Here is a 25,669-nt window from a genome sequence, read left to right on the forward strand (position 1 = left end):
AAGCACGTTGAGAATGTTACAGTTCCTCTAACCTTATATTCCCCCAAAGCAATACTAACACACTAATATTTTCTTTTTTTTTTAATGCTGTAACAAAATGTATTGTGTACTTACAGCCTGTATGGTCTCTGCACTCATGGAACCAACATTTTTCCCCGTTTTACTGAGGTGTAACTGACAATTAAAAATTGTATAGATTTAAGGTGTGCAACTTGATTTAAGTATACATTGTAAAATGTGAACTACAATCAAGTTAATCTATCACCCCACAAAGTTATCATTTCTAATTTAAAGTACATTTCACACACAGGGCTTTCATATATCCTATTTCATTTAATTTTCACAATAATCATGTGAGGTGAAGACATTATATTTCCATTTTACAAATGATACCAAAGTTCAGAGAGTTAAAATGATTCATACAAGTGCAAGTGGTAGAGCAAGACCTTAAATCTGTCTTCTGAGCAAAAATATGTGCCTTTTCACCTTTAAATTCTTTTCTGTTATATTATGGTTCATTTGGATCCTTTCCCCTTGCTGGTCACTTCCCTCAGAAAACATTCAACTTGTCTGTATCCTTTAACCAAGGCCTCTAGAATACTGCAATTGGTCTAAGAGCACAGAGAAGAACAGGACCACCACACATTCTTTTGGTTTAGCTATTATACTTCTATCCTCCATTTTTAGAAAACCAACTATTAGGCAAAAATTGAATCACAGGAAATAAACTGATCTTGGGACTGAGAGGTCAAAAGTCTAGATGAAACCCTGAGAACAGCCTTTAAGATTGATAAGGAAAGTACATAGAAGTTTACAGAAGGGTCTTTTTTTCTTTTTAATACTTTCAGTGTATGATAACTCAATGTGAGACATTGTTTTCTTATAGCTTTATACCCAGACTTCCTCATTCTTTAGGAACATTTTTATGTTTGCAAATTACTCTAATTATTGAAATGCTGCTGCTACGAGAGACAAAGTAGTTAAGGGAATATATGTATCTCTTTTTATACCTTTGACTTATAGTAGAAATTTAGCCCAAGATCCACAGTGATGTTGACAATGTACCCAGCTGTATATCTTTTTTGGAGTGGCTTTTCTATTTCATTCTCTTTCCCTAAACATCTTTATGATCTATATTACCTCCCCATGACTTATTTATTTTACAACTGAAAGTCTGTAGCTCTTAATCCCCTTCACCTAATATATAGCATAGGGAATATAGTCAGTAACATTGCAATAACTTTGTAGTGACAGATGGTAACTAGACTTTCTGTGGGAATCATTTTATAATGTATAAAAATACTGAATCACTATGATGTACACTTGAAACTAATGGGATATTGTATATCAATTAATACTTCAGTAAAAAGAGAAAAATCTTTATGATTTATATAGCTCACTAGAGTGCTACTCAAACAAAATCCAATGGATTCCCTAAGTTTTTTTCCAATATAGCTCAAGGTCATATTCCATGCCCCACCTTCTTTAATCTGTAACATAAGAACGAAATTTAAAAATGGCTATACAACTCTGATTTATAAAATACTTTCTCAGGGTTTCACTACATTTCCTCGGTTTCAACAGGACTCAGGTGGCAGAGGAAGAGAGTCATTATGCTCAAACTATTCCCATAGGAGAGGGACACGCAAGAATCTCTGGGAGATGGTAATGTTTGAGAAAACAATTTCTTTCACAGACATTCTGATACCTTTTTCCCCCCTAGAAAAGGAAACCTTTACCCCTGCGTGAGAATCACTGACTAGAGAACCTTATTTAGATTTGATAAATATTTGACTGCTTATGTGTGCCATGGTTCTGCTCACTGATTTCCTACATATTATCAATGTATAATTTATAAACAAATTAACTGAATTCAAATAAAATATAAATACCAGAGTCTATTATTATTAAATGGTCTATAAATTAAATAGAAGTTAATTTTTTTCCAGAGAATTGAAGTTTTTATTTATTTTTTTTATTATGTTCAGTTAGCTACTGTATAGTACATCAGTTTTTGATACAGTGTTCAATGATCCTTAGTTACGTATAACACCCAGTGCACATCACAACCTGTGCCCTCCTTAATACCCATCACCCTGTTACCCCCTAGAAGTCAATTTTTAAGAAGAAAGTCTTTTTTTTTCCTCCTTGTTCACTGAAAGATTCAGTATAGTCCCCAATCTCTCCTCCATATTCAATTGTTAATACTTTTGCTTCCATTTGGCTATGATAATAAAGGTAAGAAAAACAGGATAAAAGAGAAACCTATCTAAGAGAAAAATCCAACAATCTGGAATTAAAAGGTAAAGAAAGACTTTGTATCTATTCCCTTTATTACCTAGAGTAGCTTTTTAGTGTGTTTGGGAAAACTATTTTAAAATTGAGATCAGTTGTTGACTTAGCTTGCCTGAAGATAAGGAGACCACAGATGGTATCCCTCAGCATTTTTTTATCCGAGCAAATTTGCCCTATAATGTTATTTCTTCCTCTGATTCTCTAAAAAAGTTTTCTTTCACAGTTTTACTATAAACTATTTCATCTGGGGGAACTTTCATCTTCTATTTACTATTATATTTTACTTTTTTTCTTTCATAGATATGTATCTGTTTACATTCAATTTTTTTAAAAAACCAGTAATTTAATAGCTAAATGTACTCTTCATCTTGAAATGTATATTTTAAAAGAAAAAAAAACCTTAAAACTAATGCCTATAATTCATTAAAAGGTCAATCAAGAACTAAGTAAAAAGTGCACTAAAAATACTAGATGCCAATTCTATCAAAATCAGATTAAGCACAAAAAGGCTACTGCATGAAAATATTCCTCAAGGATTTCAGACAGAAATGTTGTATCGGTTAGTATTTCTCTTCAGTATTCTCTAACAGTTAAAAGAAAATAACAAAAAATTGACATTAAACACAACCTGGAGAATAAGGACTCAGGGATCAAGGCTGGTGACAGTGAGGGTCACAATGGAGATGGACTGGTTGGGTGTGAGGCTGAAGGGTTCATGTTTAGAATCCTGTGGTAGAATATGGAAGCAGTGGGGAACCAGTTTAGACCTTGATTATCTCTTGCCTAATTACTAGCCCACTTCTGTCCCTATGTTCAGTTTTATTCCTTCTAATCCAGGGTACTTAAAAAACAAACGTTGTATGTCAAACCCAGCTTAAAACCCATCTATGCCTCCTCTAACAAGAGGGCACAAAGCCAGGATCTTTCTGTTGGCATAAAACACCGGCCTACATTTCAGTTTTAACTGTCTTTCCTAACTGACACTTCAAAAATAGTACATCTTCATGTCTATTTCATGCCTCCATACCTTTACTCATGCTTGCTGCTATTATCCTGGCCCATCCTTCCCACCTTTATCTGGCTAACTTATATTTATTCTTTGTGACTCAGCTCATCTATTATCTCCTCATGGAGTCTTTTCTGACTAGATCCCCTTTCCTACCCATGTTAGGTTCAGTATTCTTTTTTTAAATTTTTTTTCAGAGAGAGAGTGAGAGAGAGAGAATGCACGTGTGCGTGTGTGTGCAAGGGAGCCAGGTGCGTGAGTGGGCAGGTGCATGAATGGGTGTGTGAACTGGTGGGGAGGGGCAGAGGGAGAGGGAGAGAGAGAATCTCAAGCAGGGTCCATGCCCAGCTCAAAGCCCCATGTGGGGCTCTATCTCACGACTCTGAGATCATGACCTGAGCCGGAATCAGTCTCTTAAGCGACTGAGTTATGCAGGAGCCCCTAGGTTCAATATTCTTATATGTATTACCATAGCACCTTGAAGAGATCCCTTTCACAGCACTTATTACACTGTATTATTAGTATTGTCTGTTTATCAAACCAAGTATTGTCTGTTTATCAGTATCAAGTATTGTCTGCTTCACCAAAAGGTGGATGATGTTTCTGGACTGTAGAGACCATATTCAAACCAATTAGCACATCATAGAGTAAGTATTCCACAAATAATGACTTTATTTGTAAGAGTTATACAATCAGAAAAAAATTTAATGCAACTGTTAAGAGCATCAGAACAAATTTCTATCCACTGTTACAGATAAACACTCTACTACAATTCTCAAATTTGAGATGGATTTTAGGTTTTAACAGATACTCCTACTTTCACAAGAAGGTAAACTCTGGATAGCAACAAGACCAAAAGTCTTAAAAGTTATTAAAAGGTCAAAATCTGGTTGTTTCTGATGGTGTGACCTTAAGATTCATGAGGAAGTACAATAAAAAGAATAGGATATGAGAAATTTAGAGTTGAAAGGGAACTTTTAGAAGCTACTTAGCTCAATTACCTCATTTTCCAATTGAAGACATTGATTAAAATCAGGTAAGCAATTGACTAAAATTATTTCACTACTCAGCCCAAAAAAACGAATTTTGCATAAGGTCTCTGACACCCAATTTAATTAGATAAGAGTTTAGAGGTATCTGAATACAAAATATCTGGCTTTATTGCATTTTAAAAAACTGTCCATAATTGAATGTCTACCAAACTAACATTAGTGGTGAAAATCACTTGACCAATCTTAGCAATAATGTGTTGGTTCTCATGAGTTGGCATTATATGAGCTATTGCATATATAACTGAATTTTTCTTTCATTATAAAAATACTAAGACTAACCTAACTTCTCTTGATAATATCTTTATATATAAAAACAATTTACATACATTAAAAAAATTTCCTGTGAGAACATAGTTCAGATTGAAAATGCTTAAAAATAGTTTAAGTATTCTTGTTCAAGAATTATAGAATTACTGAATTTTACCATTAGAAGAGACCTAAGAAGTCATCTAATCCAATATATCCCATTTAATAACCCCCCCTTCAATACCACTAATGGTTATTTAGCCTTTTTAAGTACTTAAGGTAAAGAGAAACTCACTTTCTCCAAAAAAAAAAAAAAAAAGCAGAATATTTTTATATTTGATAGCCTGAAATGATATGTAATTCTTTCTTATCTTAACTGATAGGGTCTTCCTCTAATTTCTCACTATTATTTCTAGTTTTACATGTTAGTCTTGCTATTAAAAATGAGGTCCTTGGATCAGCATCACCTAGAAACCTGTTATAAATGCAGAATCTTCGCTCCAGACCTGCTGATTCAGGGCTTCACTTTAACAAAATACACTACAGTTGGAGATACACTGTTTTAAAGCTAAGTATCGTCTGATTAATCTTTCTCCCCATCACAATCTTTCAAATATGTGAAGATGGCTATTTTATCCCTCAAGTACTTTTGCTTTTTAAAGGGTAAATATTATCATTTTTTTTCAATTGCTCCTTCATGTAAATTCTTCTATTTTTTTTTTTTTTACTATGAACTGCTGTTAATGCAAATCCATCCTGAACTTTTTTTTTTCTTAACACATATAGAATTTAAAACATGAATTTTTGGCACTGAAGTCCTTATAGATGGATGGTAATATGAAAAAAATTATATAATTTAACCCCTCTATTTTAAAGAATTAAAAAGAAGAAAAAAACTTGGTAAATCAGGATATTTGTACAGTGCTTCTGAAAATAGAGAATAGTAAAGTATTTGCTGTGCTGATTAAATGATGCAACAATTTCAAAGTAGCATAAGATAGTATAAACCAGTAAATAACTATACTTATAGTATATAAAATATGTCATTTATAATATATAATTTGTAAATAACTATATATAGCAAATAACTATAACCCAATTGTGCAGTGTAGGACTTTTCCCCTCCATCCATCTTTAGATATCCTTCACCGTGACAGTCACATGCTGCTGGCACAGGACCTGTGTCTTCTTGCTTCTGCATTTTGATAGCATACTCCCTCTCATTTGTAAGGTCCTTATTCACCTTCTCCTTGTCGGTCCAAATATCATTAATTCTTTAAAATCCAGCTCAAATGTCACCCTCTAGGAAGCCTCCTCTAATTCTTCCAGTCAATAGTTCTCTCTCTTTTCCCCCTCTGAAAGAGATCTAACTCTACTAATGATAGTTTTTTTGAGGTGACTATTCCTCCTATTCAATTTTCTTGAATAAAGGATCAGTATCTAATGCACCTTTGTGTACTACACTACCTTATATAGAGTGAGACCTAAATAAATATTTATGGAACAGACAAAATTAATAATAAATCCTTTGATTTATTGAAATCTTAAAAATATTAAGTTTTTAATGTTTTCTTACTTTGTATTTTCTAAATGCATCTGAAAATAATATTATCTTAAAACTTTCAGACCAACAATCCTTAGTATCCTTTCGGTTCTTATTTCTTCTACTTCTGCTTTGTTACAGTTAGAGAGGTTATAATATTAAGAGCTGCCAGTTGTGTAATGGCAAGCTCTTAGCCAACATGAACGTTAAGAAGTAACTGTGTTGTGAAGCGTTAAGGATATAAAAAAAGGAAAGTGAAAGGACTACAATTATAAATCTATAAAGAATTAATATCAAATAATTACTTGGCCATGTAAGATAGTAATTTTTCTATGCTGCCATTACAACTCTAAAAGGATGCTAATAGGTATACCAATAGGTAATTTACAACTAATTGATGTTTTAAGTAGTGATTCTTTTTTTTTCTTAAGATTTATTTATTTATTTGAGAGAGAGCGAGCATGCACGTGAGTGTGAGTGTGAGCGTGGTGAGGAGGGGCAGAGGGAGAGGGTGAGAGAGAGTCTTAAGCATACTCCATGCTGAGCATGGAGCCCACAGAGCGGGGCGTGATCTCACAACCCTGAGCTAAAACCAAGAGTTGGACGCTTAACCAAATGAGCCACCCAGGCACCCCTAAATACTGATTCTTAAATGTTGTTTTAGGTTTTCATACAGATGTGTTCAGATTTTCTCTTTTCTCCTTTTCTCCCTTAGGGGAAATTCATAAATGCCTTTTGGCAATCCTACACTTCCTAGATATCTTCTAGTTATTTGTTTATGGCTCATATTTATCTTCCTACCCATAATTTTAATTTAGCCTTCAATGTTCCCAAATCCTACTTCCTACTTCCAGTATTGCTTGATCATTGAACAAAGGACCAATCTTCCCCTTCTCTGAGTTCCTGCTACTTTTATAACCTGTATCATACAAAGTAGCCTTTCCTAAACTCCCTTATTTTGTTCATACAGAAGCCTAATTTCTTCAAATGAATTTTAAGACCAATGAGTACACCCTCAGTTTCTTTCATATCCTTCTTGGGTCGACACAGAGCAAATGCTTAAGATACAGATAAATAATTCTTCTTCCCCTCCCTTCACTCAAGCTTTAAACAGAAGCTTATTAAGAAGCTTTTTAAACTGTGAAATAAATAATGGTACCCATAACCCACAAAAACGATAATGGTTACTCTAGAATAAACAAGGCATAAATACTTCATCTTGAGTTCAATTTATCTGACAGTAATCCCTAAATGTTTGATGATGCAACATGACAAAGGCAAGTAGGCAAATGTGAGGTGCACTACATTCTTTCATGTAAGACTTCTTAGAACTTTCAATACTCTAGGAATGTCAAATGAAACCTTTTCCAATTTATTTGGCCAAGAAAATTTGTTTCTCCGAAACACCTATTTATGAGTTGAGCAAGACCACTACCACTGTTCTTAAAGTATACAGTCTTAGGGGTGCCTGGGTGACTCAGCTAGCTGAGTGTCCCATTCCTGGTTTTGGCTCAGGTCATGATCTCATGGGTGGTGAGATCAAGCCCCACGTCCGGCTCCGCACTCAGCAAGGGAGTATGTTTGAAGATTCTCTCCTTCTGCTCCTTCCAGCCTCAAATAAATAAATAAATCTTTTAAAAAAAGTGTACAGTTTTAGTAACAGGATCTCAAATGTACCTTGTATGCCTACCTTGGAGACAGAGATCTACTACCCATAATTTTTTAAAAAATGAGACAAAACTAAGATATGCTTTCACTATTTAAAAAATCAAGATATCACAAAATCAGTTTATTAATGTGGTTTATATTATTTAATATTTCACTATATAAAAATAGAGTATAGTCATTTATAGAATAAATTTGATTTTAAGTCACCACAATATTTTTTTTTTTTTAAGATTTTATTTATTTATTTGAGAGAGAGGATGAGAGGAGAGAGAGAGCACATGAGAGCGGGGAGGGTCAAAGGGAGAAGCAGACTCCCTGCTGAGCAGGGAGCCTGATGCAGGACTCGATCCCGGGACTCCAGGATCATGACCTGAGCTGAAGGCAGTTGCTCAACCAACTGAGCCACCCAGGCGCCCCTCACCACAATATTTTTAATACTAAGACATAAAGGTTTACTGAATAAAAGAGAAGATAAAGGGGATAAGATATGTACGTTGACTTTTTAGCTGTAAAAGTCTTCTTTTGGTATGGTCTAAGATATATGTTCTTCAAAAGGCTCTTGCTATGATTTTAGAGTTTGTTGATTTTTATTCCTGCTTTGTGTGTCTGAATTAACACTAGCCCTTTTTTTCTTTTGAGATGTAAAAATTTTGAAAAGTAGGGAGCACCCATGTTCCCCCACCTAGAACACACAATCACTAATATTTTGTCATATTTCCTTCAAACTTGTTTCTTATAAATAATAGCAAATATCCAGCCATTTGTTTAACAGGTACTCTTAGTGAGCACAGACTTTGTATTAGCACTGTGTTAAGTGCTGCACATTGAATCGTGAGCAAAACAGCCAAATGACCTACAATTACATATGCACTTTACAACCCGGTAGGAGAAACACAATCAAATAATCAGAGAAATACTTACAAACTGAAATGCTGAGATTAAAGTACCAACCAGCCTTTCTCAGCTGGGATTCCATGAGAGAATCAGATGCTAAGGACAATGATTTGAGGCACTATTTTCTCAATTCCCTTAAGACTGGCACATAGCTAGTACCATCCCGGAAGTACAGGTGAGAAGTTAATTCATACATACAATGGGTGTCTCACTTAAGGCACTAGGATTTGTCTCTCAGAACCAGCTGAGGACTGGTACAGATTCTATAAGAAAGAACTAAACTTTGGTGGTGATGGTGGTAAGTGAGGGGATGGTTAGAAAAGCCCAAGGAAGTGAAGTCTTTGACTGAAATATGAAGGATATATAGGTATTATCTAGGCCAGGGCTGGGTGGGATAGTAGTGTGAAACATTGTCTTTCCAGGGAACAAACATTGTCTTTCCTTTGAAGGCCCTAAGGGACAAAGGAACAAGGTGATTTTGGAGAATTAAAAGACCAATACAGCTAAGTACAAAGAACAAGGTCAGGGAGGAATAATAAAACATGAAGTTGGAAAGACAGGCAGGTAGGCAGGGACCAGAAAAAATGACTTCAACTGCATTAAAAAAGATCACTGTGGCTCCAATGGGCTACAGAAATAAGAGCAGATGAGGAAGACCAGAGGAAACCTTCTACAGTGATTCAGGTAAGAGATAATGGCTTAGACTAGGGTGGTGATGGCAGGAGTGGAGAAAAGTAGATTTGAGTGGAATTTAAAATATAAAGGAAGGGATAAGGGTAGAGAGGGTTGTGTCAAGGATGACTCCCAGGTTCTGGGTAAATGCTGCTGCTGAACATTGGGAAAAGTCTGGAGAGTAAGCTTTTACCTGGGTTTGATGTCACTTTGAGATACCTGAAGGAGATGTCAAGGAGGCAAATGCAGATATGAATCTGGAGTTGAGAGAAGGGGTCTAACTTGTAGTTCCTTTCATAGAGGAAAATGAGGGGGACTGGCAGAGATCTCAAGCAGTAGCCATCAAGTTTGGGCAGCACACATTAGGAAACAAGATGTATATGCATGGCATTTGTGTTATGTATAACACAAGGTGATATACATTAAAATAAAAAGATTGAGAAAAAAGGGGAGAAAAAGTGAGACAGGATGGTTGCCTTAATTGTTTTCCATCCTTATGTGAAAAACTGCTAAAGATAGTTATAGATATAGGTAGTTAAACAATATGCTATTGCTGCCTTGTAAATGCTGCCTTGTAACTATCAAAAGAGTTCGAATTTATCTGATAATGTAAATTCCAAAATCAGACACTTAGCTGATATTAAATCATAAAGCAATTTTCTTATAAATATTTTCAGAAGCAAAAAACTGTATAGATCCTTTCTCTCCCTCTTTAATGGTTTTTATTTTCACACTTTACCCTCTATATACATTAACCCAACTTCACAATCTTCATATTTTTGCATTACTTTGGAGAAATGTAAGAATACTACCTTCACAATTATATAATGTTATATTAACCAAAAATCTAATATGTGGGCCACTTTGTTTAAATGATTGCTAAAATACTAAATACTAAAATCAAGTTTACTGTTGGGTGGTTTGAGTATATGGTACACTGAATTTTTAACTTAAAAATTTTTTTAAAGACTTTATTTATATGAGAGAGAGAGAGAGCACACACACAAGCAGGGGGTGGGGAGGGGCAGAGGGAGAGGGACAAGCAGACTCCCCACTGAGCAGGGAGCCAACATGGGGCTTGATCCCAAGATTGGGAGATCATGACCTGAGCTGAAGGCAGACAGACACTTAACCAACTGAGCCATCCAGGCGCCCCTAAATTTTTTTTTACATTGAAAAATTTTTAACTTTGCTGACTTTTTAAAAGGGTTAATACAAATCAAATGCCAAATAAAATTCTTATTGATAAAAAGCAAGAAAATTCCAAGTAGTACCATATTAGAGAGGACAAGTAATTATATTCCTACTTTGTATTTTTGTGCTTGAATAACTATGGTCCTATATTTGTTCTTTAAACAAGTTGTTTCAGTTTGTTACATACCAGTTAGCAATGTCTTTGTGAGCCACTAAATTTTGAAGAAATGCTTGTAATCCTAGTTGCCTATCTTCTAAAAAGTCAGCATTGTAATTATCTTTGAACCAGCGTTTTGGTGGAAGTGCTAATCGAAAGCCTGGAAACATCTCTTTTAACTGAAAAAGAAGAAAAAAGAAAATACAATGTTCAACTCAACATATCAATTCTATAAAATCTATCCTGTTAACTACATGTACTTGTTCATGAAATAAACTTAAAATAAAATAATGAAATTCAGCTAAACTTTTTTTTTTAAAAGATTTTATTTATTTGACAGAGACAGACACAGCAAGAGAGGGAACACAAGCAGGGGGAATGGGAGAGGGAGAAGCAGGCTCCCCGCAGAGCATGGGAGCCCGATGCGGGGCTCGATCCCAGGACCCTGGGATTATGACCTGAGCCAAAGGCAGACGCTTAACGACTGAGCCACTCAGGCGCCCCTCAGCTAAACTTTTTATATCTCAATAGTTTACTTATTGATTTCTACCAGTTGTATATACACAGGCGTTACAGTTGCTCCATATCCTTGCCAACACTTGGCATTGTCCATCCTTGTAATGTTAGCCATTCTGGTGGGTATGTAGTAGTATTTCACTGTGGCTTTAATATGCATTTCTCTGTTGACAAATGATGTTAACTATTTTCTTATGGGCTTTTTTAGATTTGCATATCTTTGGTGAATTATCTATTCAACTCTTCTAACCCCTCCATTTAAAAAAATTGGGTTATTTATCTTTTTATTATTAAGTTGCAAGAGTTCTTTATATATTCTGGATACAGGTCCTCTGTCAGATGTAATAAGTATGACAAATATTTTCGCCCAGACTGTGGTCTTTTACACACATTTTTTTGATTCTTGCAAGTAAAAGCTGGTGATGGATAGAGCTCTTTCTGGTACCTAGAACACTGACATAGATACTTATTAATTTTAAGTGCCCAACTTGGAATATGTAGGAGATATTTACTAACTTAAATTCCTACTAACATCCTTCTTTAAAAGCTTAAGAGTTATCTAAATCTCAACTTGCCTAAGATAAGAACTATTATAGCAATATAAAGATGAATCCAGAGAGGTAAAGAGAAGTAAACATTAAGTAATAATTGAACCCTCAAAATAAAAGTAGCAAGTCATAAAGGATTAAATAGCTCTAAATTGAAACTGTTAGAAATTAGTCTTTATGAACAAAAATTATAACAATTTCATAAGCAAGTTAAGAATTCCACTTAAGTATCTGGTAACTTCATGAATTACTTTGATCTTCTTAATTATTATTAATTATTAAATTATAAGTACAGAATTATAGGTTTTTAATTCATCAGTGTAATAATAAGAACTCAGGAACCTTAAATAAAATTCATATTTAATGATGGAAATATATTACAAATAATACTTTATTTTGGCATATTACAAAAAGTCATCTTGATAATACCTAAATAAAGGATAAAATAGTTTAGCATTTTATATTTTACCTTTCATTCAAATTGAGGTTTTTAGAATGGCAGAAACTTTTTGGCAGCCAGGTAACTGCAAAATCACATAAATGGGTTTCCTACCACCAAAAATGATAAGGATATACTAACTTTAGAAGTTTTGAGAGTGAAGGTGGCAGATGGGAGAAAATAGGACCAGTAAAGTTTCCTCTACTAACCACCTGTCAAAATTAGGGAGTGATTTCTGATCCAAAGACAAAATCCAAGGTTACTTAGCCTCTTAGAAACATCATAAACCACTTGCTTCCTTTGGACAAATGCTCCTGGTTTCTAAAATACTACCACCCTCACCTGCCTCAATTGATTTCCCTCTAGCTCTGTGGACATCTCAGCTCTTTCTTTATTACATTCGTACTGCAATTTACTCAATTCCCTATCAATTCCCCAAATTTAGGTTGGTTCTAATTTTTAACTATTAAAAACAAATTAAAACACAAAGAAAATAACAATGAATAAAACACAGTGAAAAGTATCCTTAGAGCTAAATATTGTCCATATCCATGATTTCTTATATTGGATAAATCCCAGAAATGTGATTATTGTATCAAAATTATGTACAACTTTAGGAAGTTGTGTCCCCTAGGAAGATTCATATTTCCAACAATGGATAATACCACTTAAATGTCTGTTAACTTGATGGGTGAAAAACAGTTTCTTAATTTTCCTTTGAGTCCTTGTGATATCAAATGTTTTCCAAATTTATTGGTCACTTATATTTCTTCTGTGGTTTGCCTTGTTCACATCATTTGTAGTATTTTCTACTTTTGGGTTTACTCTAATTTACTTTTAAGAGTTTTTAATATATTGAGGTTTTTATTATTTTCTTTGTTTCATATGTGCAGTAAGCAGAATTCCAGATGGCCCCATGATCTTTGTCCCTGGTGTTGCTTCTGTGATTTTGTTATGTCACACATTAAAAGAGATTACGCAGACGTAATTAGGGTTACTTTTCAATTGGCCTTAAGATAGAGACATTATCTCGGTGAGCCTGATCTTATCATGAGCCCTTTAAAAGTCTAGCTTTCCCCCTGGCTGGTGGCAGAAGAGAAAGTCAGAGAGATTCAAAGCACAAAAAGGACTTGACCTGCTACTGCTGACTTTGAAGGTGCAGGGGCCATGAGCAAAGACTGGACAGCACTCTATGAACTAAGAACAACCTCTGGCTGACAACCAGCAAGGAAATGGGGACCCTGGTCTTACAACTACAAGAAACTGAACTCTGCCAACAACCTGAATGAACCCAAAAGCTGATACTTTCTCCGAGCCTCCAGAGAAGAGCCCAGTCTAGCCAACAGCTTGACTTTGACTTTATCTAACCCTAAGTGGCAAACCCAGCTGAGCCCACCTAAATCACTAGATAATAAACAGTTATGTTTTAGGTCACAAAGTTTGTGGTAATTTGTTAACAGCAATAGAAAACTAATACACATGTTAGAAATATTTTTTGTTGTTCATTCCCTTATAGTCATAGGATTTAGGGGAATCTTATATACATCTTTATCAAATTCACAAGCTTATATAATCATTTTATTTATTTATTTATTTATTTATTTATTTTTAAAGATTTTATTTATTTGACAGAGACAGAGATAGCGAGAGCAGGAACACAAGCAAGCAAGGGGAGTGGGAGAGGGAGAAGCAGGCTTCCCGCGGAGCAGGGAGCCCAATGCTGGGCTCGATCCCAGGACCCTGGGATCATGACCTGAGCCGAAGGCAGACTCTTAATGACCTAGCCACCCAGGCGCCCCTATATAATCATTTATATTTCTGTTAGCAGTTTTAAGATTTTCATACTTTTATACTAAAAATAATTTTTTGTTTCTAAAAAAGGAATTTATGTGTAAAGACGGGTCTTTAGGCTATTAAAATGAAATAAAATAGTTAATTTTCTTAGGAACTAGCAAAATATGACTTCACTCAGATAACTAACAAGGAGAACCCACAAATATTTAACAGTAGAACTGTCAGGAACAGATAATAATTTGAAACTGAAAAGTCCGTTTTAGATTTATTAAAGTACTTACTTTATCATTAAGTCTAGAGAAGTCAGTGTATCTTCTGAAAACTACCCAACTTTCTTCTGGGGTTTTCTTTACTAGTATTTTATATACCTATGCAGAGAGAGAGAGAGAGGTGAAAAAAATGTATATAAAGATATCTAAAATTTCAAACCAAACCAAGTATTTTAAAAACTTTTACTTGACAACCCAGGTCATAACAATTAGTATGTAAAAAATATCAGAAATCATTTGGGGCACCTGGGTGGCTCAGTCGTTTAGCGTCTGCCTTCAGCTCAGGTCATGATCCCAGGGTCCTGGGATTGAGCCCCACATCGGGCTCCTTGCTCAGCAGGGAAACCTGCTTCTCCCTCTCCCACTCCCCCTGCTTGTGTTCCCTCTCTTGCTCTCTCTCTGTCAAAAAATAAATAAAAATCTTAAAAAAAAAAATCATTTGGAACATCAAATGTATAAATAATCAATGTAGGCACCCAAAGCAAGATTTGCTCCTTTTTTTTTTTTTTTAAAGATTTTATTTATTTGACAGAGAGAGAGAGAGAGCACAAGCAGGGGGAGCAGCAGAGGGGGAGGGAGAAGCAGGCTCTCTGCTGAGCAGGGATCCCGACATGGGGCTTGATCCCAGGACCCTGGGATCATGACCTGAGCCAAAGGCTTAACCAACTGAGCCACCCAGGCACCCCTCTCTTTCAGCTTTTAAGGGGGAGAATCAGCAAGGGTTAAGGATGACTCCTTTAGTTTTGAAGTAAATATAAATAATTTATCTTTATCTCATCTTTATCTTATATTTACTTTATTAAGTAAATATAAATCATCTTTATCTCATCTTTATCTTCGTCTCATATAAAGATGAGGAAGATTATTTGGTTATCCTTTAAAGTCTGCAGAAAGTCCTTATCTAAGATAATTGTAAAGGGGATACTAATGAAACATTCTTCTTAGGAGTTACTAATAGAAACAAAAGGGATAACCTGACTTCAAAATGTTTGAGTATGAATAACTGATGCATAATAAAAGTCAACTTCATATGATAATAAGGTTTACCTACACATAATCCATATTGACTTTATTTTCCTGTTTTAAAAAATGAATCCTCCTTTCAAGTTTTTCTCCACAGTGTCCCCTGAGCACTCCTATTTCTCTAGTAAAGACAAAGTACAGATTTTTGTGTTTTATCTTCTCTAGAAAGCTCTCCTATGTTTCTACTTGTGTAAGTAGTGCTTTCAATGAAAAGTTTATGGACACTACTGATCATTCCCTCTTCTATGTTCTAACAGCAGTTATGGTTTCTACTCTTTACTGGAAACTTAGTATACACTACTTCGTGCTTTTTATATAGCCCTTATTATAGGATTTTTAAGTAAATTATGCAGGAGCACACACCTAAATACAGAATACATATAGAAAAGAACAAAAATCATAAGTATACAACTTGATGAATTTTCATAAAACAGACACACTCATGTAACTAGTACCAAGTGCAAGAAACAAAACACTACCAATTGAAGAAGCCCACCTCATGGCTCCTTCCCAATCTGACTTATCACCCCTCCTAGTCACTTTTGTTCTTAAAACACTTTTCAAAGGCTTGACACACTAATGACAAGAACTTACCAGTCATTCCTAATGCTTTCTTCAGTTAAGAGCTCAATTCAAAGAAATATACCTAGAAAAAAATTATCTTACAAACCTAAGACTCCCAAATGTGTATATTCAGCTCAGACCTCTCCCCTAAACTCAACTTATATTTACATACATATACATAATACATATGCTTATGGACACACATGCACATATACACACACACCTGACATCTCCATTTTGATGTCTACTAGACATCTCAAGCCTAGCATGTCCAAAAACAAATCCTGATCTTGCCCTCAAAACCTGCCACCTAATTAAACAGCAACCCTACCGTTCACCCAAAAACTTTGGGATCATCGTTGATTTATCTTTATCCCACATCTAAAGGTTTTACCTTCAAAAATACCCCCAGAATCTGATCACTTCTTAGGACTTCTTCCACAACCCTGTCCACACCACCATCACATCTTCCGTGGATTACTGTAAGAACTTAATACTTCCTGTTTCCATTCCTTCCTCCACAAAATCTAGTCTTAACTCAGCAGCCAGATGAGCCTTTAAACATTAAGTCAGATCATGCAACACTTCCTTTAAAACCTTTTCAAAGATTGCCATCTTGTGCAGAGTAAAATCTAATGGCCTTACAATGGCCTACATGCTCTACCTGATCTGTGTGTCACACTCCCTTGTCTTTACCTGTTATTTCAGTTCCTACATCTCTCCCCATGGCTTCTTCTGCTGTCAGCCACAAGGGCCTCTGCAGTTGTCTCACCTGTCAGGAAGGTTCTTTCCCCAGGTATTCTCGTGGCTCATTGCCTCTTAGTGCTAACATCTTTTCTGTGAGGCCATGACTGATAATGTTATTTAAATTGCAACTCCAGTTGTGGGGAAACTATCTCCCTTCACTCTTTTATTTCTCTTTATACCACTTACCACCATATGACATACCAGCATTTTAAAATGCTTACTCATCTATCATTCATTCATTCGAGTTGCTGTACCACTATTACCTAAAAGAGTGCATGACACACAATAGGTAACCCCAGCATGAATTAAATGAATACATGAATAGTAATGACTTCATACCTGTTATTTACTTCTTCCTCTAAAGTGTTTTTAAAGACTTTATGTATTGCTGCCTTAAATTTGCCTATGAACTTGTATTTTCACACACATCATTTCAATGAAAGCTCATCCAGCATAAGGTACGTCAATATAAGAAAATGGGCCACTGGTTTATCATAATTTCCAAAAAAGTCAGGTCCATGCAAATTTCCCATCACATCATCAGTCTTAATGATAATTTAACTCTAAAGATGTCTCTCTTCATAAATTATCTCAACTGATGTACACAGATGCTAAAAATCATCAACAAAATATTAAGAAATTGCATTCAACAACACATTATAAGGATCATTCACTATAATCAAGTGAGATTTATTCTGGGGATGCAAGAATGGTTCAACATTTGCAAATCAATGTGATATAGCACATCAACAGCATGAAGGATAAAAATCATATGATCACTTCAATAGATGCAGAAAAAGCATCTGACAAAATTCAACATCTATTCACGATAAAAATTCTCAACAGGATAGGTTTAGAAAAAACAAGCCTGAACCTAATAAAGGCCATATCTGAAAAACCCAGAGCTAACATCATACTCAATGGTGAAAAACAGAGCTTTTCCTCTAAGATCAGGAACAAGACAAGAATGTCCACTCTTGTCACTTTAATTCAACAAAGTACTAGAAGTGCTAGCCACAGCAATCAGACAAGAAAAAGAAACAATGGTAAGGAAGAAGTTAAATTGTCACTATTTGCAGATGACATGATACAGTATGCAGAAAACCTTAAAGATTCCACCAAAAAACTACTAGAAGTAATAAATCCTGTAAAGTTGCAGGATACAAAATTAATACACAGAAATTGGTTGTTTTTTTTTTTTTTGGTTATGTTTCAATATACTAATAACAAAGTAGCAGAAAGAGAAATTAAGAAAACAATTCTATTTACAATTGTGCCAAACAGAATAAAATACCTAGGAATAAACTTAAGAAGTGAAAGACTTGAATTTTGAAAACTATAAAACACTGGTGAAAGACAACACAAATAAATGGAAAGATATTCCATGCTCATGGATTGAAAGAATTAATGGTGTTAAAATGTCCATACTACCTAAAGCTATCTACAGATTCAGTGCAATCCCTATCAAAATACCAATAGCATTTTCCACAGAACTAGACCAAATAATCCTAAAATTTGTTTGGAATCACAAAAGACTCTGCATGGTCAAAGCACTCTTGAGAAAGAACAAAACTGGAGGTATCACAATTCCAGATTTCAAGATATACTACAAAGCTGTACTAATCAAAACAAACGGTACTGGCACAAAAATAGACATATAAACCAATAGAACAGAATAGAGAGCCCAGAAATAAACCCATGCTTATACAGTCAATTAATCTATGACAAAGGAGGCAAGAATATACAATGAGAAAAAGATAGTCTCTTCAATAAATGATGCTTGGAAAACTGGACAGCAACATGTCAAAGAATTAAACTGTATCACTTTCTAAGACCTTACACAAAAATAAACTCATAACGGATTAAAGCCCAAAATTGAGACCTGAACCCATAAAAAAAGAGAACACATGCAGTAATTTTTCTGACATCAGCCTTAGCAACATTTTTCTAGATATGTCTCCTGAGGCAAGGGAAATAAAAGCTAAAACAAACTACTGGGACTACATAAAAATAAGAAGCTTTTGCAAAGCAAAGAAAACCATTAAAAAAAACCCTAAAAAACAACCTACTGAATGGGAGAAGATATTTGAGAATGATGTATCTGATAAGGGGTTAATATCCAAAATATATAAAGAGCTTATACAACTCCACACCAAGAAAATCCACGAATAATCCAATTAAAAATGGACAGAGGACCTGAACAGACATTTTTCCAAAGAAGACATACAGATGGCCAACAGACAAAAGAAAAGATGCTCAACATCACTAATCATCAGGGAGATGCAAATCAAAACCAGAATGAGATATCACCTTATATCTGTCAGAGTGGCTAAAATAAAAAAAGATAAGGAATAACAAGTGTTACCAAAGATGTGGAGAAAAAGCAACCCTATACACTGTTGGTGGGAATGTAAATTGATGCATCCACTGAGGAAAACAGTATGAAGTTTCCTCAAAAAAATTAAAAATAGAAAAAAAAAATAGAAAAAAATAAAAAAAAATTAAAAATAGAATTACCATATGATCCAGTCATTCCACTTCTGGGTATTTACCCAAAGAAAATGAAAATACTAATTCAAAAAGGTATTTGCACCCCTACGTTTCCTACAGCATTATTACAATAGCCAAGATATGGAAGCAACCTAAGTGTCCACTGATAGATGAATGGATAAAGAAAATGTGGTGTGTGTACACACACACACACACACACACACACACACACACACTGGAGTATCATGCAGCCACAAAATAGGATGAGCTCTTGCCATTTGCAACAACATGGATAAACCTAGAGGGTATAATGTAAGTGAAGTAAGTCAGAGTGAGAAAGACAAATACCATATGATTTTACTCATATGTGGAATCTAAAAAACAAAACAAATAAACAAAATGCAGAATCAGATCTGTAAATACAGAGAACAAACTGGTGAGTGTCAGAGGAAGGGGGTAGGGGAAAGTGCAAAATGGGTGAAGGGAGTGGGAGATACAGGACTTCAGTTATGGATGAATAAGTCATAGGGAAAAAAGGTACAGCAGAGCGAAAATAGTCAATGATACCGCAATACCGTTATGTGGTGACAAAAGGTAGCTACACTTACGGTGAGCATAGCATAATGTATAGAGAAGGGGAATCACTATGTTGTATACCTGAAACAAATGTAACATTGTGTGTCAAATATACTCAGATAAAAAACTTTTTAAAATTAAACATTTCCCTAACAACAACAAAAATTATCTCAACAATTGTTTTCTCAGAGGTCCTTCTATACTGTTTGTAGGCTTACAGCATGAAATGTTGAACTAAACATAAAAACTTTACATCAAGAAAATCCAAGAGGAAGAACAAACTATCTCAATTATAAGTGTATTTAGCAAGGTCTCTGGATACATAAACACACATTGATACACAAGACCAAAATATATAAACTAGCAATGAAAACAGAACAAAGTATCAAGAACATCAAACAACATACATACTTAGAAATAAATCTAACTACGGGGCGCCTGGCTGGCTCAGTTAGTAGAGTATGTGACTCTTAATCTCAGGGTCATGAGTTCAAGCCCCACATTGGGTATAGAGATTACTTAAAAAAAAACAAAAAACCTCTAACTAAAAAACCTAAGACCTCTGCTCTGAAAACTACAAAAGGACGTTAAAGACTTCAGTAAATGGATTAGGTTTAGATTCAGAGACTCAGTATTGTAAAAATGTCAGATCTCTTTAGTCTATAGAGTCAATACAATCCCAGAACAAAGAGTCAAGGATAGCCAAGACAATTCTGAAGAACAAAGCTAGACTACTTAAGCTGGCAGGTATCAAGGCCTCTCATAACGCATTAGTAATTAAAGACAATGTGGAATTGGCAAATGAGGGAAAAACGGAACACAGAAACAAACCCATATATCTAAATGGTTGCCTGATTTATGACATAGGCAACAGTGCAAATGTAGAGGGAGTGGTTTTTTCAATAAAAGCCTGATTACTTGATCCCATATGGAGGGAAAAAAAGTATCTTGACCCTTGTTTCACACCATGGACAAAAATCAATTCCAGTGAGTTTACAGATCTAAATGTGAAAGGTCCAACAATAAAGCTTTTAGAAGAAAACATAGGACAACATCTTTGTAAGCTGGGAGTAATTTTAAAAAGTGCTAACCATAAAAGAAAAAATTAATAAATTGGACTATATTAAAACTATAAATTTTTGTTTATCTAATGCATCATTAAGTGAAAAGGCAAGCCACAGAGATTATCATACATTGTGACTATTATCAAAGAGAGAATGTTAGAGTCCCAATGTATGCTCTAACAAAGAATTTGTCCAAAATGCATAGAAAATTATAAATCAAAGTGGAAAAAACTCTTCCAAAGAAAAATGAATAAAGGTCTTGAACAGACACTTCACAAAAGAGAATATCCAATGACTCAAAAAGTCTTCAATTTAATTAGTCATTAAAAATGCAAATGAAGACCACAATGTGATATGACTCTCCCCACCGGGATAGAAAATAATAGTGAAAAAGATGAAAAAATACTACATATTGGGCAGGTGTGGAGTGACTGGAACGCTCATACACTGCTTAAAGGAGTATAAACTAGTACAACTACTCTGACACATTGTTCGTCAGTATCTTTTAAAGCTAGGCATATGATCTAGCAATTCTACTCCTAGGCAGATGTAAAACAGAAATGTGTTAATGTGTTTAATGAGTGATAAGTACTAAAAAGTTCATAGCAGTAGCATTTGTAAGAGCCCAAACTAGAAGTTATCCATATGTTCTTCAACAGTACAATAGATAAATAAATTGTAGTATATTCACATAGAGGAATACTACCAGTAATAAAAATGAGCTACCTACAATTACATGCAAGATTAAGGATGGATCTTACAAACACAATGCTGAAGAGACCATACCCAAGAGTACATATTCTGTAATTCCATTTGCATAAAGTAGAAAAATAGGCAAAATTAATGTAGGCTATCAGGAGAGTTGGTATTGACTGACAGAGCATGGTGGGGGCTGCTTTTTGGATGCTGGTAATGTTCTGTTTCTTGATCTGTGTGCTAGTTTCACAAATGTGTCTGGTTTGTGAAAATTCATTCAAGTAAAATGAAGTTTACTACAGCATGACAGAATTTACAGGTGTAAACACTACTTGAATTTTATGTTCAAGAAATTATAAGACAGGTAACAATTTAACTCATATATAGAACACTGGTTAGTCAATTTTTCACTTTCTACTGATGTACAGCAGAAGTCAATACTCACAGTAAATTTAGCTCTTTCTTCCATCACTTCATAACCCAGTATAGTAGGTGTCGAAGGTCTATCTTCCAAATATACTGTTTCAGGATTTTGTTCTTCACTTTCTCTTGGTCTAGCAGAATACTCAATGGAAGAATCTGCACCTGTAACTTTAGTCCTAATGAGGGGACTGCTACAGACAGATGAAGTACTATCCATTTGATCGGGTACACTTGTCTGTTTAAAATTACCCATATTTGAGTCCTCTAAGTGGCCTTTGGAAGAGTTTGAGCTTGTTGAGATACTCCCAAAAGAAGAACTTCTTTGGTTTCTGTTGGTTGCAAAACTGGAAGCAGAGTTCCCTATGGGCATAGGAACTGGGACATAAGGAGTTGCCATCTTCTTTTGGCCTTTGCAAAAAACCTGCACAATGCTGAGTCCAAACACTTACAGAACAACTAATGTGAAATCCATTATTTTCTTCTTAGGAATTCACTATCTAAAAACGAGAAAAACATATTGAAAGGTTAGTCTTTAATTTGGAGTATTACCCAAAAAAACCTCAGAATGTTCACATCCATTTCTTTTGATTTTGTGACACTCCATTACTTCATTTGGAATGAAAACACACCTCAAACCTCTTCATTTAATCCCAAGATATCATCTCTAAGGATTCCCATTTGCAAGGTAGAGAGCAGAATTACTCCACACTCTTTTTCTTGAGCTTCATATTACATGTCATCCTTTTTAATCTTCACTTTCTTTCCTTGTGATAGATTTCTGTAATGTTCATTTTAACCTGATATCATCTATATATTAGAGTTGGGAACAGGAAGAGTGGTAAAGACCTTTCTGAAACTTTATTGTCTACTTATGGTCCTGACAGCTCCACATACAGTACAAGGAGGAAAGGAGGAGAGAAAAGAAAGGGAGAATTATTCACATTTCCTTTTAATTAGTGAAACTCTAAAGAATTACCCAGAGTAGTAACAGTGAACCACAAGCTTACATGCTACAAGGTAAATATCAATTGTTCTTAAGGTAACAGTTTATTAAACCCAGGATCAAATGTATTTGAAAAAAACGTGGTCAAATTAAGTTAATCAAGTAAGACCCAAACTTACATCCAACAAGATGAAATGATTGAAAGTTAATATGTTCTTCATAGTTTCCAGATAATCAGTAATGCTACTATGTCAGAAACTGAGGGAATTTAACAAATCCTTCTAACTCATACCCAGTAATCCCTGTTGTCAAAAGGACTGGTTTATCTTGTCTCAGAATCTCACAGTTATACAATGAAGAAAAGGTTTACCACTAAGTTGTTAAATAATAAACTAAGAACTTGTAATAACTACAGACCTGTGAAATGGCACATAACAAGGGGTCTGCCTATCTTAACTACATCTAGGCAACTCTGCTGGTGAGAAAGGTAGGAAGAGAGCCGCCCGGACTTGGAAAGATGCTGAAGTAAGATTTTTTAATCCAGCACGTGGCTCTGGGCAACCTTCCTCATCATCAAAGATTCAAGAAACTTGAACTGCTGATTCACTGCTCCTCGGTTCTGCTTGATGGCCTCCCCCCAAAAGAAGTAAATAAAAGTCTGAAATCTTATCCTTTTCAAGGCCTGTGGGATAATCCTGCCCTTGCCACCCAACTACCTGAGGCCCCAGGGCTGGGGAGAGAGGACGCGTATCAATACGATCACTGACGTGCAAAGCACTGAGCGCTACCCAAACTTTTAAGAAAATTGATTGGGATCATTAATAGCGTCTTCACTTTTGCCTTAGCATGGAGATGCTCCAAGGACTAACATCGTAGTCCTACACTGGAAAATCTCGGTCAGGTGAGGTGGCCCGAGCCTGAGCAACGCGGTAGGAGAGAGAAGTGGGTGGCGAGAGAAAAGTGGAGAAACCCAGGCGCAGCTCGACCCTAGGAGCGCCTGGTCGGTGTCAGGGCAGTCCACGGGTCTTCGGCTCAGTGGACGGGGAGACCCACTGCTCCCGGGGCTCCCAGGAGCCCCAAGACGGAGCCACCTCCGCCGCCCGGCGCGAGGCCAGCGCCTCCCACACGCTCGGCGGAGTCTGCGGTGGCCTGACGATGGCCCGGAGGCTCCCGCGGGGTCCCTCCACCCTCCGGTGGAGTCCGCCCGCCGCCCGCCAGCCACGGGGGCGCAGGTGTCACTCGCATGAGCGCCCAGGGCAGCGCCCGCTGCCTTGTCCCTACCTCAGCCCACTCCGCGATTCCCTTTGAGCGCACTTCCCTGTGACGGTTAAATCCGACCCTCCTTAACCGCAGCTTTTCGTCTCCACCCACAGCACCAAGAAGCCTCACGTGACTTTGCGCCCCCAAAGCAGCGGCTCCCAGCCTCAGCCGGGCTCTACCCTGGCCACTCGGCCCACGATCCCAGCGAGGTGGAGGGTGGGGCCAAGCCCGGGCGCCTCTCCCGGAAGTGACGTCACGCAAGGGCGCTTTTCTCTCCCCCCTCAATAACCCCACCCCACCCCCAGAGGCGCGGACTGGAGTTGTCCGGACAGGGCTCCTTGGCAGCCGGGTTGGACCTTGTTTTGTGGTAAGAATTCTACCTTCTCTGCCCTAGCTTTATTTTTATAAACTAACTTCGACAAATGGGGTTTAAGACTCCCAGTTTGTCGCACAGGTGATCAGAAGGTTACAGTTCCGAGGAAGAACTACAGCTAGGCTCCTGCTTTGCATCCTGGGACTTGTAGTCATCACTAGCTTGGGCTGGTTCTATTAGGTTATAGATGTTTTCTAGAATTAGCGCTTTAAGGGATGACAATAGATTCTAAGAGTGGGAAGATAGAACACTGCACTTAAGCTTATTCGCCCTATCATTGGCAGATAATTGAAATTGCTGAGTGGCATTGTTTGTTTTTTTTACAGCCCAGGGAGCAGTTTTATCTCAAATGATACAATATTGGGCTTGTTAGACTTGCACATCTGAAGACCTGTAAAGTTACCGGGAAAGCTGTTTTTTATAGTCAAATACCAAAATTTAGACAGTTTACAGGGTTGTTTATCATTAGAATTGTGCATTTTGATTTAAAGATCATCCCATGATATCTAAGGCTTTGGAACATTCCCAAGACTGGGAAAAATTGATAGTTGTAATTTCAAAATGAGCATAGGAAGATAATCTGGTTTGTGGCATAATAATGGTTTTGGTTGATGATATTGCCCTTCTTGTGTGAGTGAGACATAAAAAGAGAATTTTGTGGAAACAGTAGACTAAAACATGAGGTAGTTTTCAGTTAAGAGTTGGCAATCTTGGTCTTGAAGTGGCAGTTATATCCATGAGTTCTGTAAGTGAATAAGGATACAGAGAGAAAAGAAAGAAAAAAATGAGCCTTGGAGTATTTCCTTCACTTGTGGACAGGGCTGCAGGTGGTAGCAAAAGATACTTATAATGAGGAAAACATGATAGTCCAATATCAAGGAAGGCAAGGCAAATTAAACTGTCAAGAGACAGAAGTGTACAAATACCACAGTTAGGAGGAGGAAGGATCTAGAAAAGTTGAAATTGTCCAAGAAGAACTTCCTTCACAAATTATTGAAAGGAGCATACAGGGTATAGATACTATATATATTCTTTATCTTGCAGACTACTTGGTATCGATAAATGTCTAGATTTTACTTACAGAAAATGAACTGAACATCTTTTTTTTTAAATAAGAGTTTTTAAAGTTGAGGTATAATTTACACATTACATTACATTAGCTTTAAGTGTGAAACATAATTATTTGACATTTGTATATATTGAGAAAATGCTCACCA

At 36.0% G+C, this 25,669-nt stretch overlaps 1 protein-coding gene across 2 annotated transcripts in view; it reads right to left on the reverse strand.

The window, feature by feature from the left end:
- SNX16 (sorting nexin 16) overlaps positions 1-24,308 on the reverse strand; it is a 40,785-nt gene extending 16,477 nt beyond the window's left edge. The window contains exons 1-5 of one of the 2 annotated variants that reach the window (XM_044914243.1): positions 24,101-24,280; positions 22,126-22,373; positions 21,899-22,038; positions 14,306-14,392; positions 10,758-10,906 (exon numbers count right to left, since the gene is read on the reverse strand). In XM_044914243.1, coding sequence (XP_044770178.1) covers positions 10,758-10,906; positions 14,306-14,392; positions 21,899-22,038; positions 22,126-22,273 — 524 coding nt within the window. In that variant the 5' untranslated portion in view covers positions 22,274-22,373; positions 24,101-24,280. Of the gene's footprint in view, positions 1-10,757; positions 10,907-14,305; positions 14,393-21,898; positions 22,374-24,100 lie in introns of both variants that reach the window. The other variant, XM_021688191.2, reaches the window with a different exon arrangement.
- Positions 24,309-25,669: the final 1,361 nt, after the last annotated feature.

This window comes from Neomonachus schauinslandi, chromosome 4 (genome assembly GCF_002201575.2).
Source record: "Neomonachus schauinslandi chromosome 4, ASM220157v2, whole genome shotgun sequence".
NCBI classification, from domain to species: domain Eukaryota; kingdom Metazoa; phylum Chordata; class Mammalia; order Carnivora; family Phocidae; genus Neomonachus; species Neomonachus schauinslandi.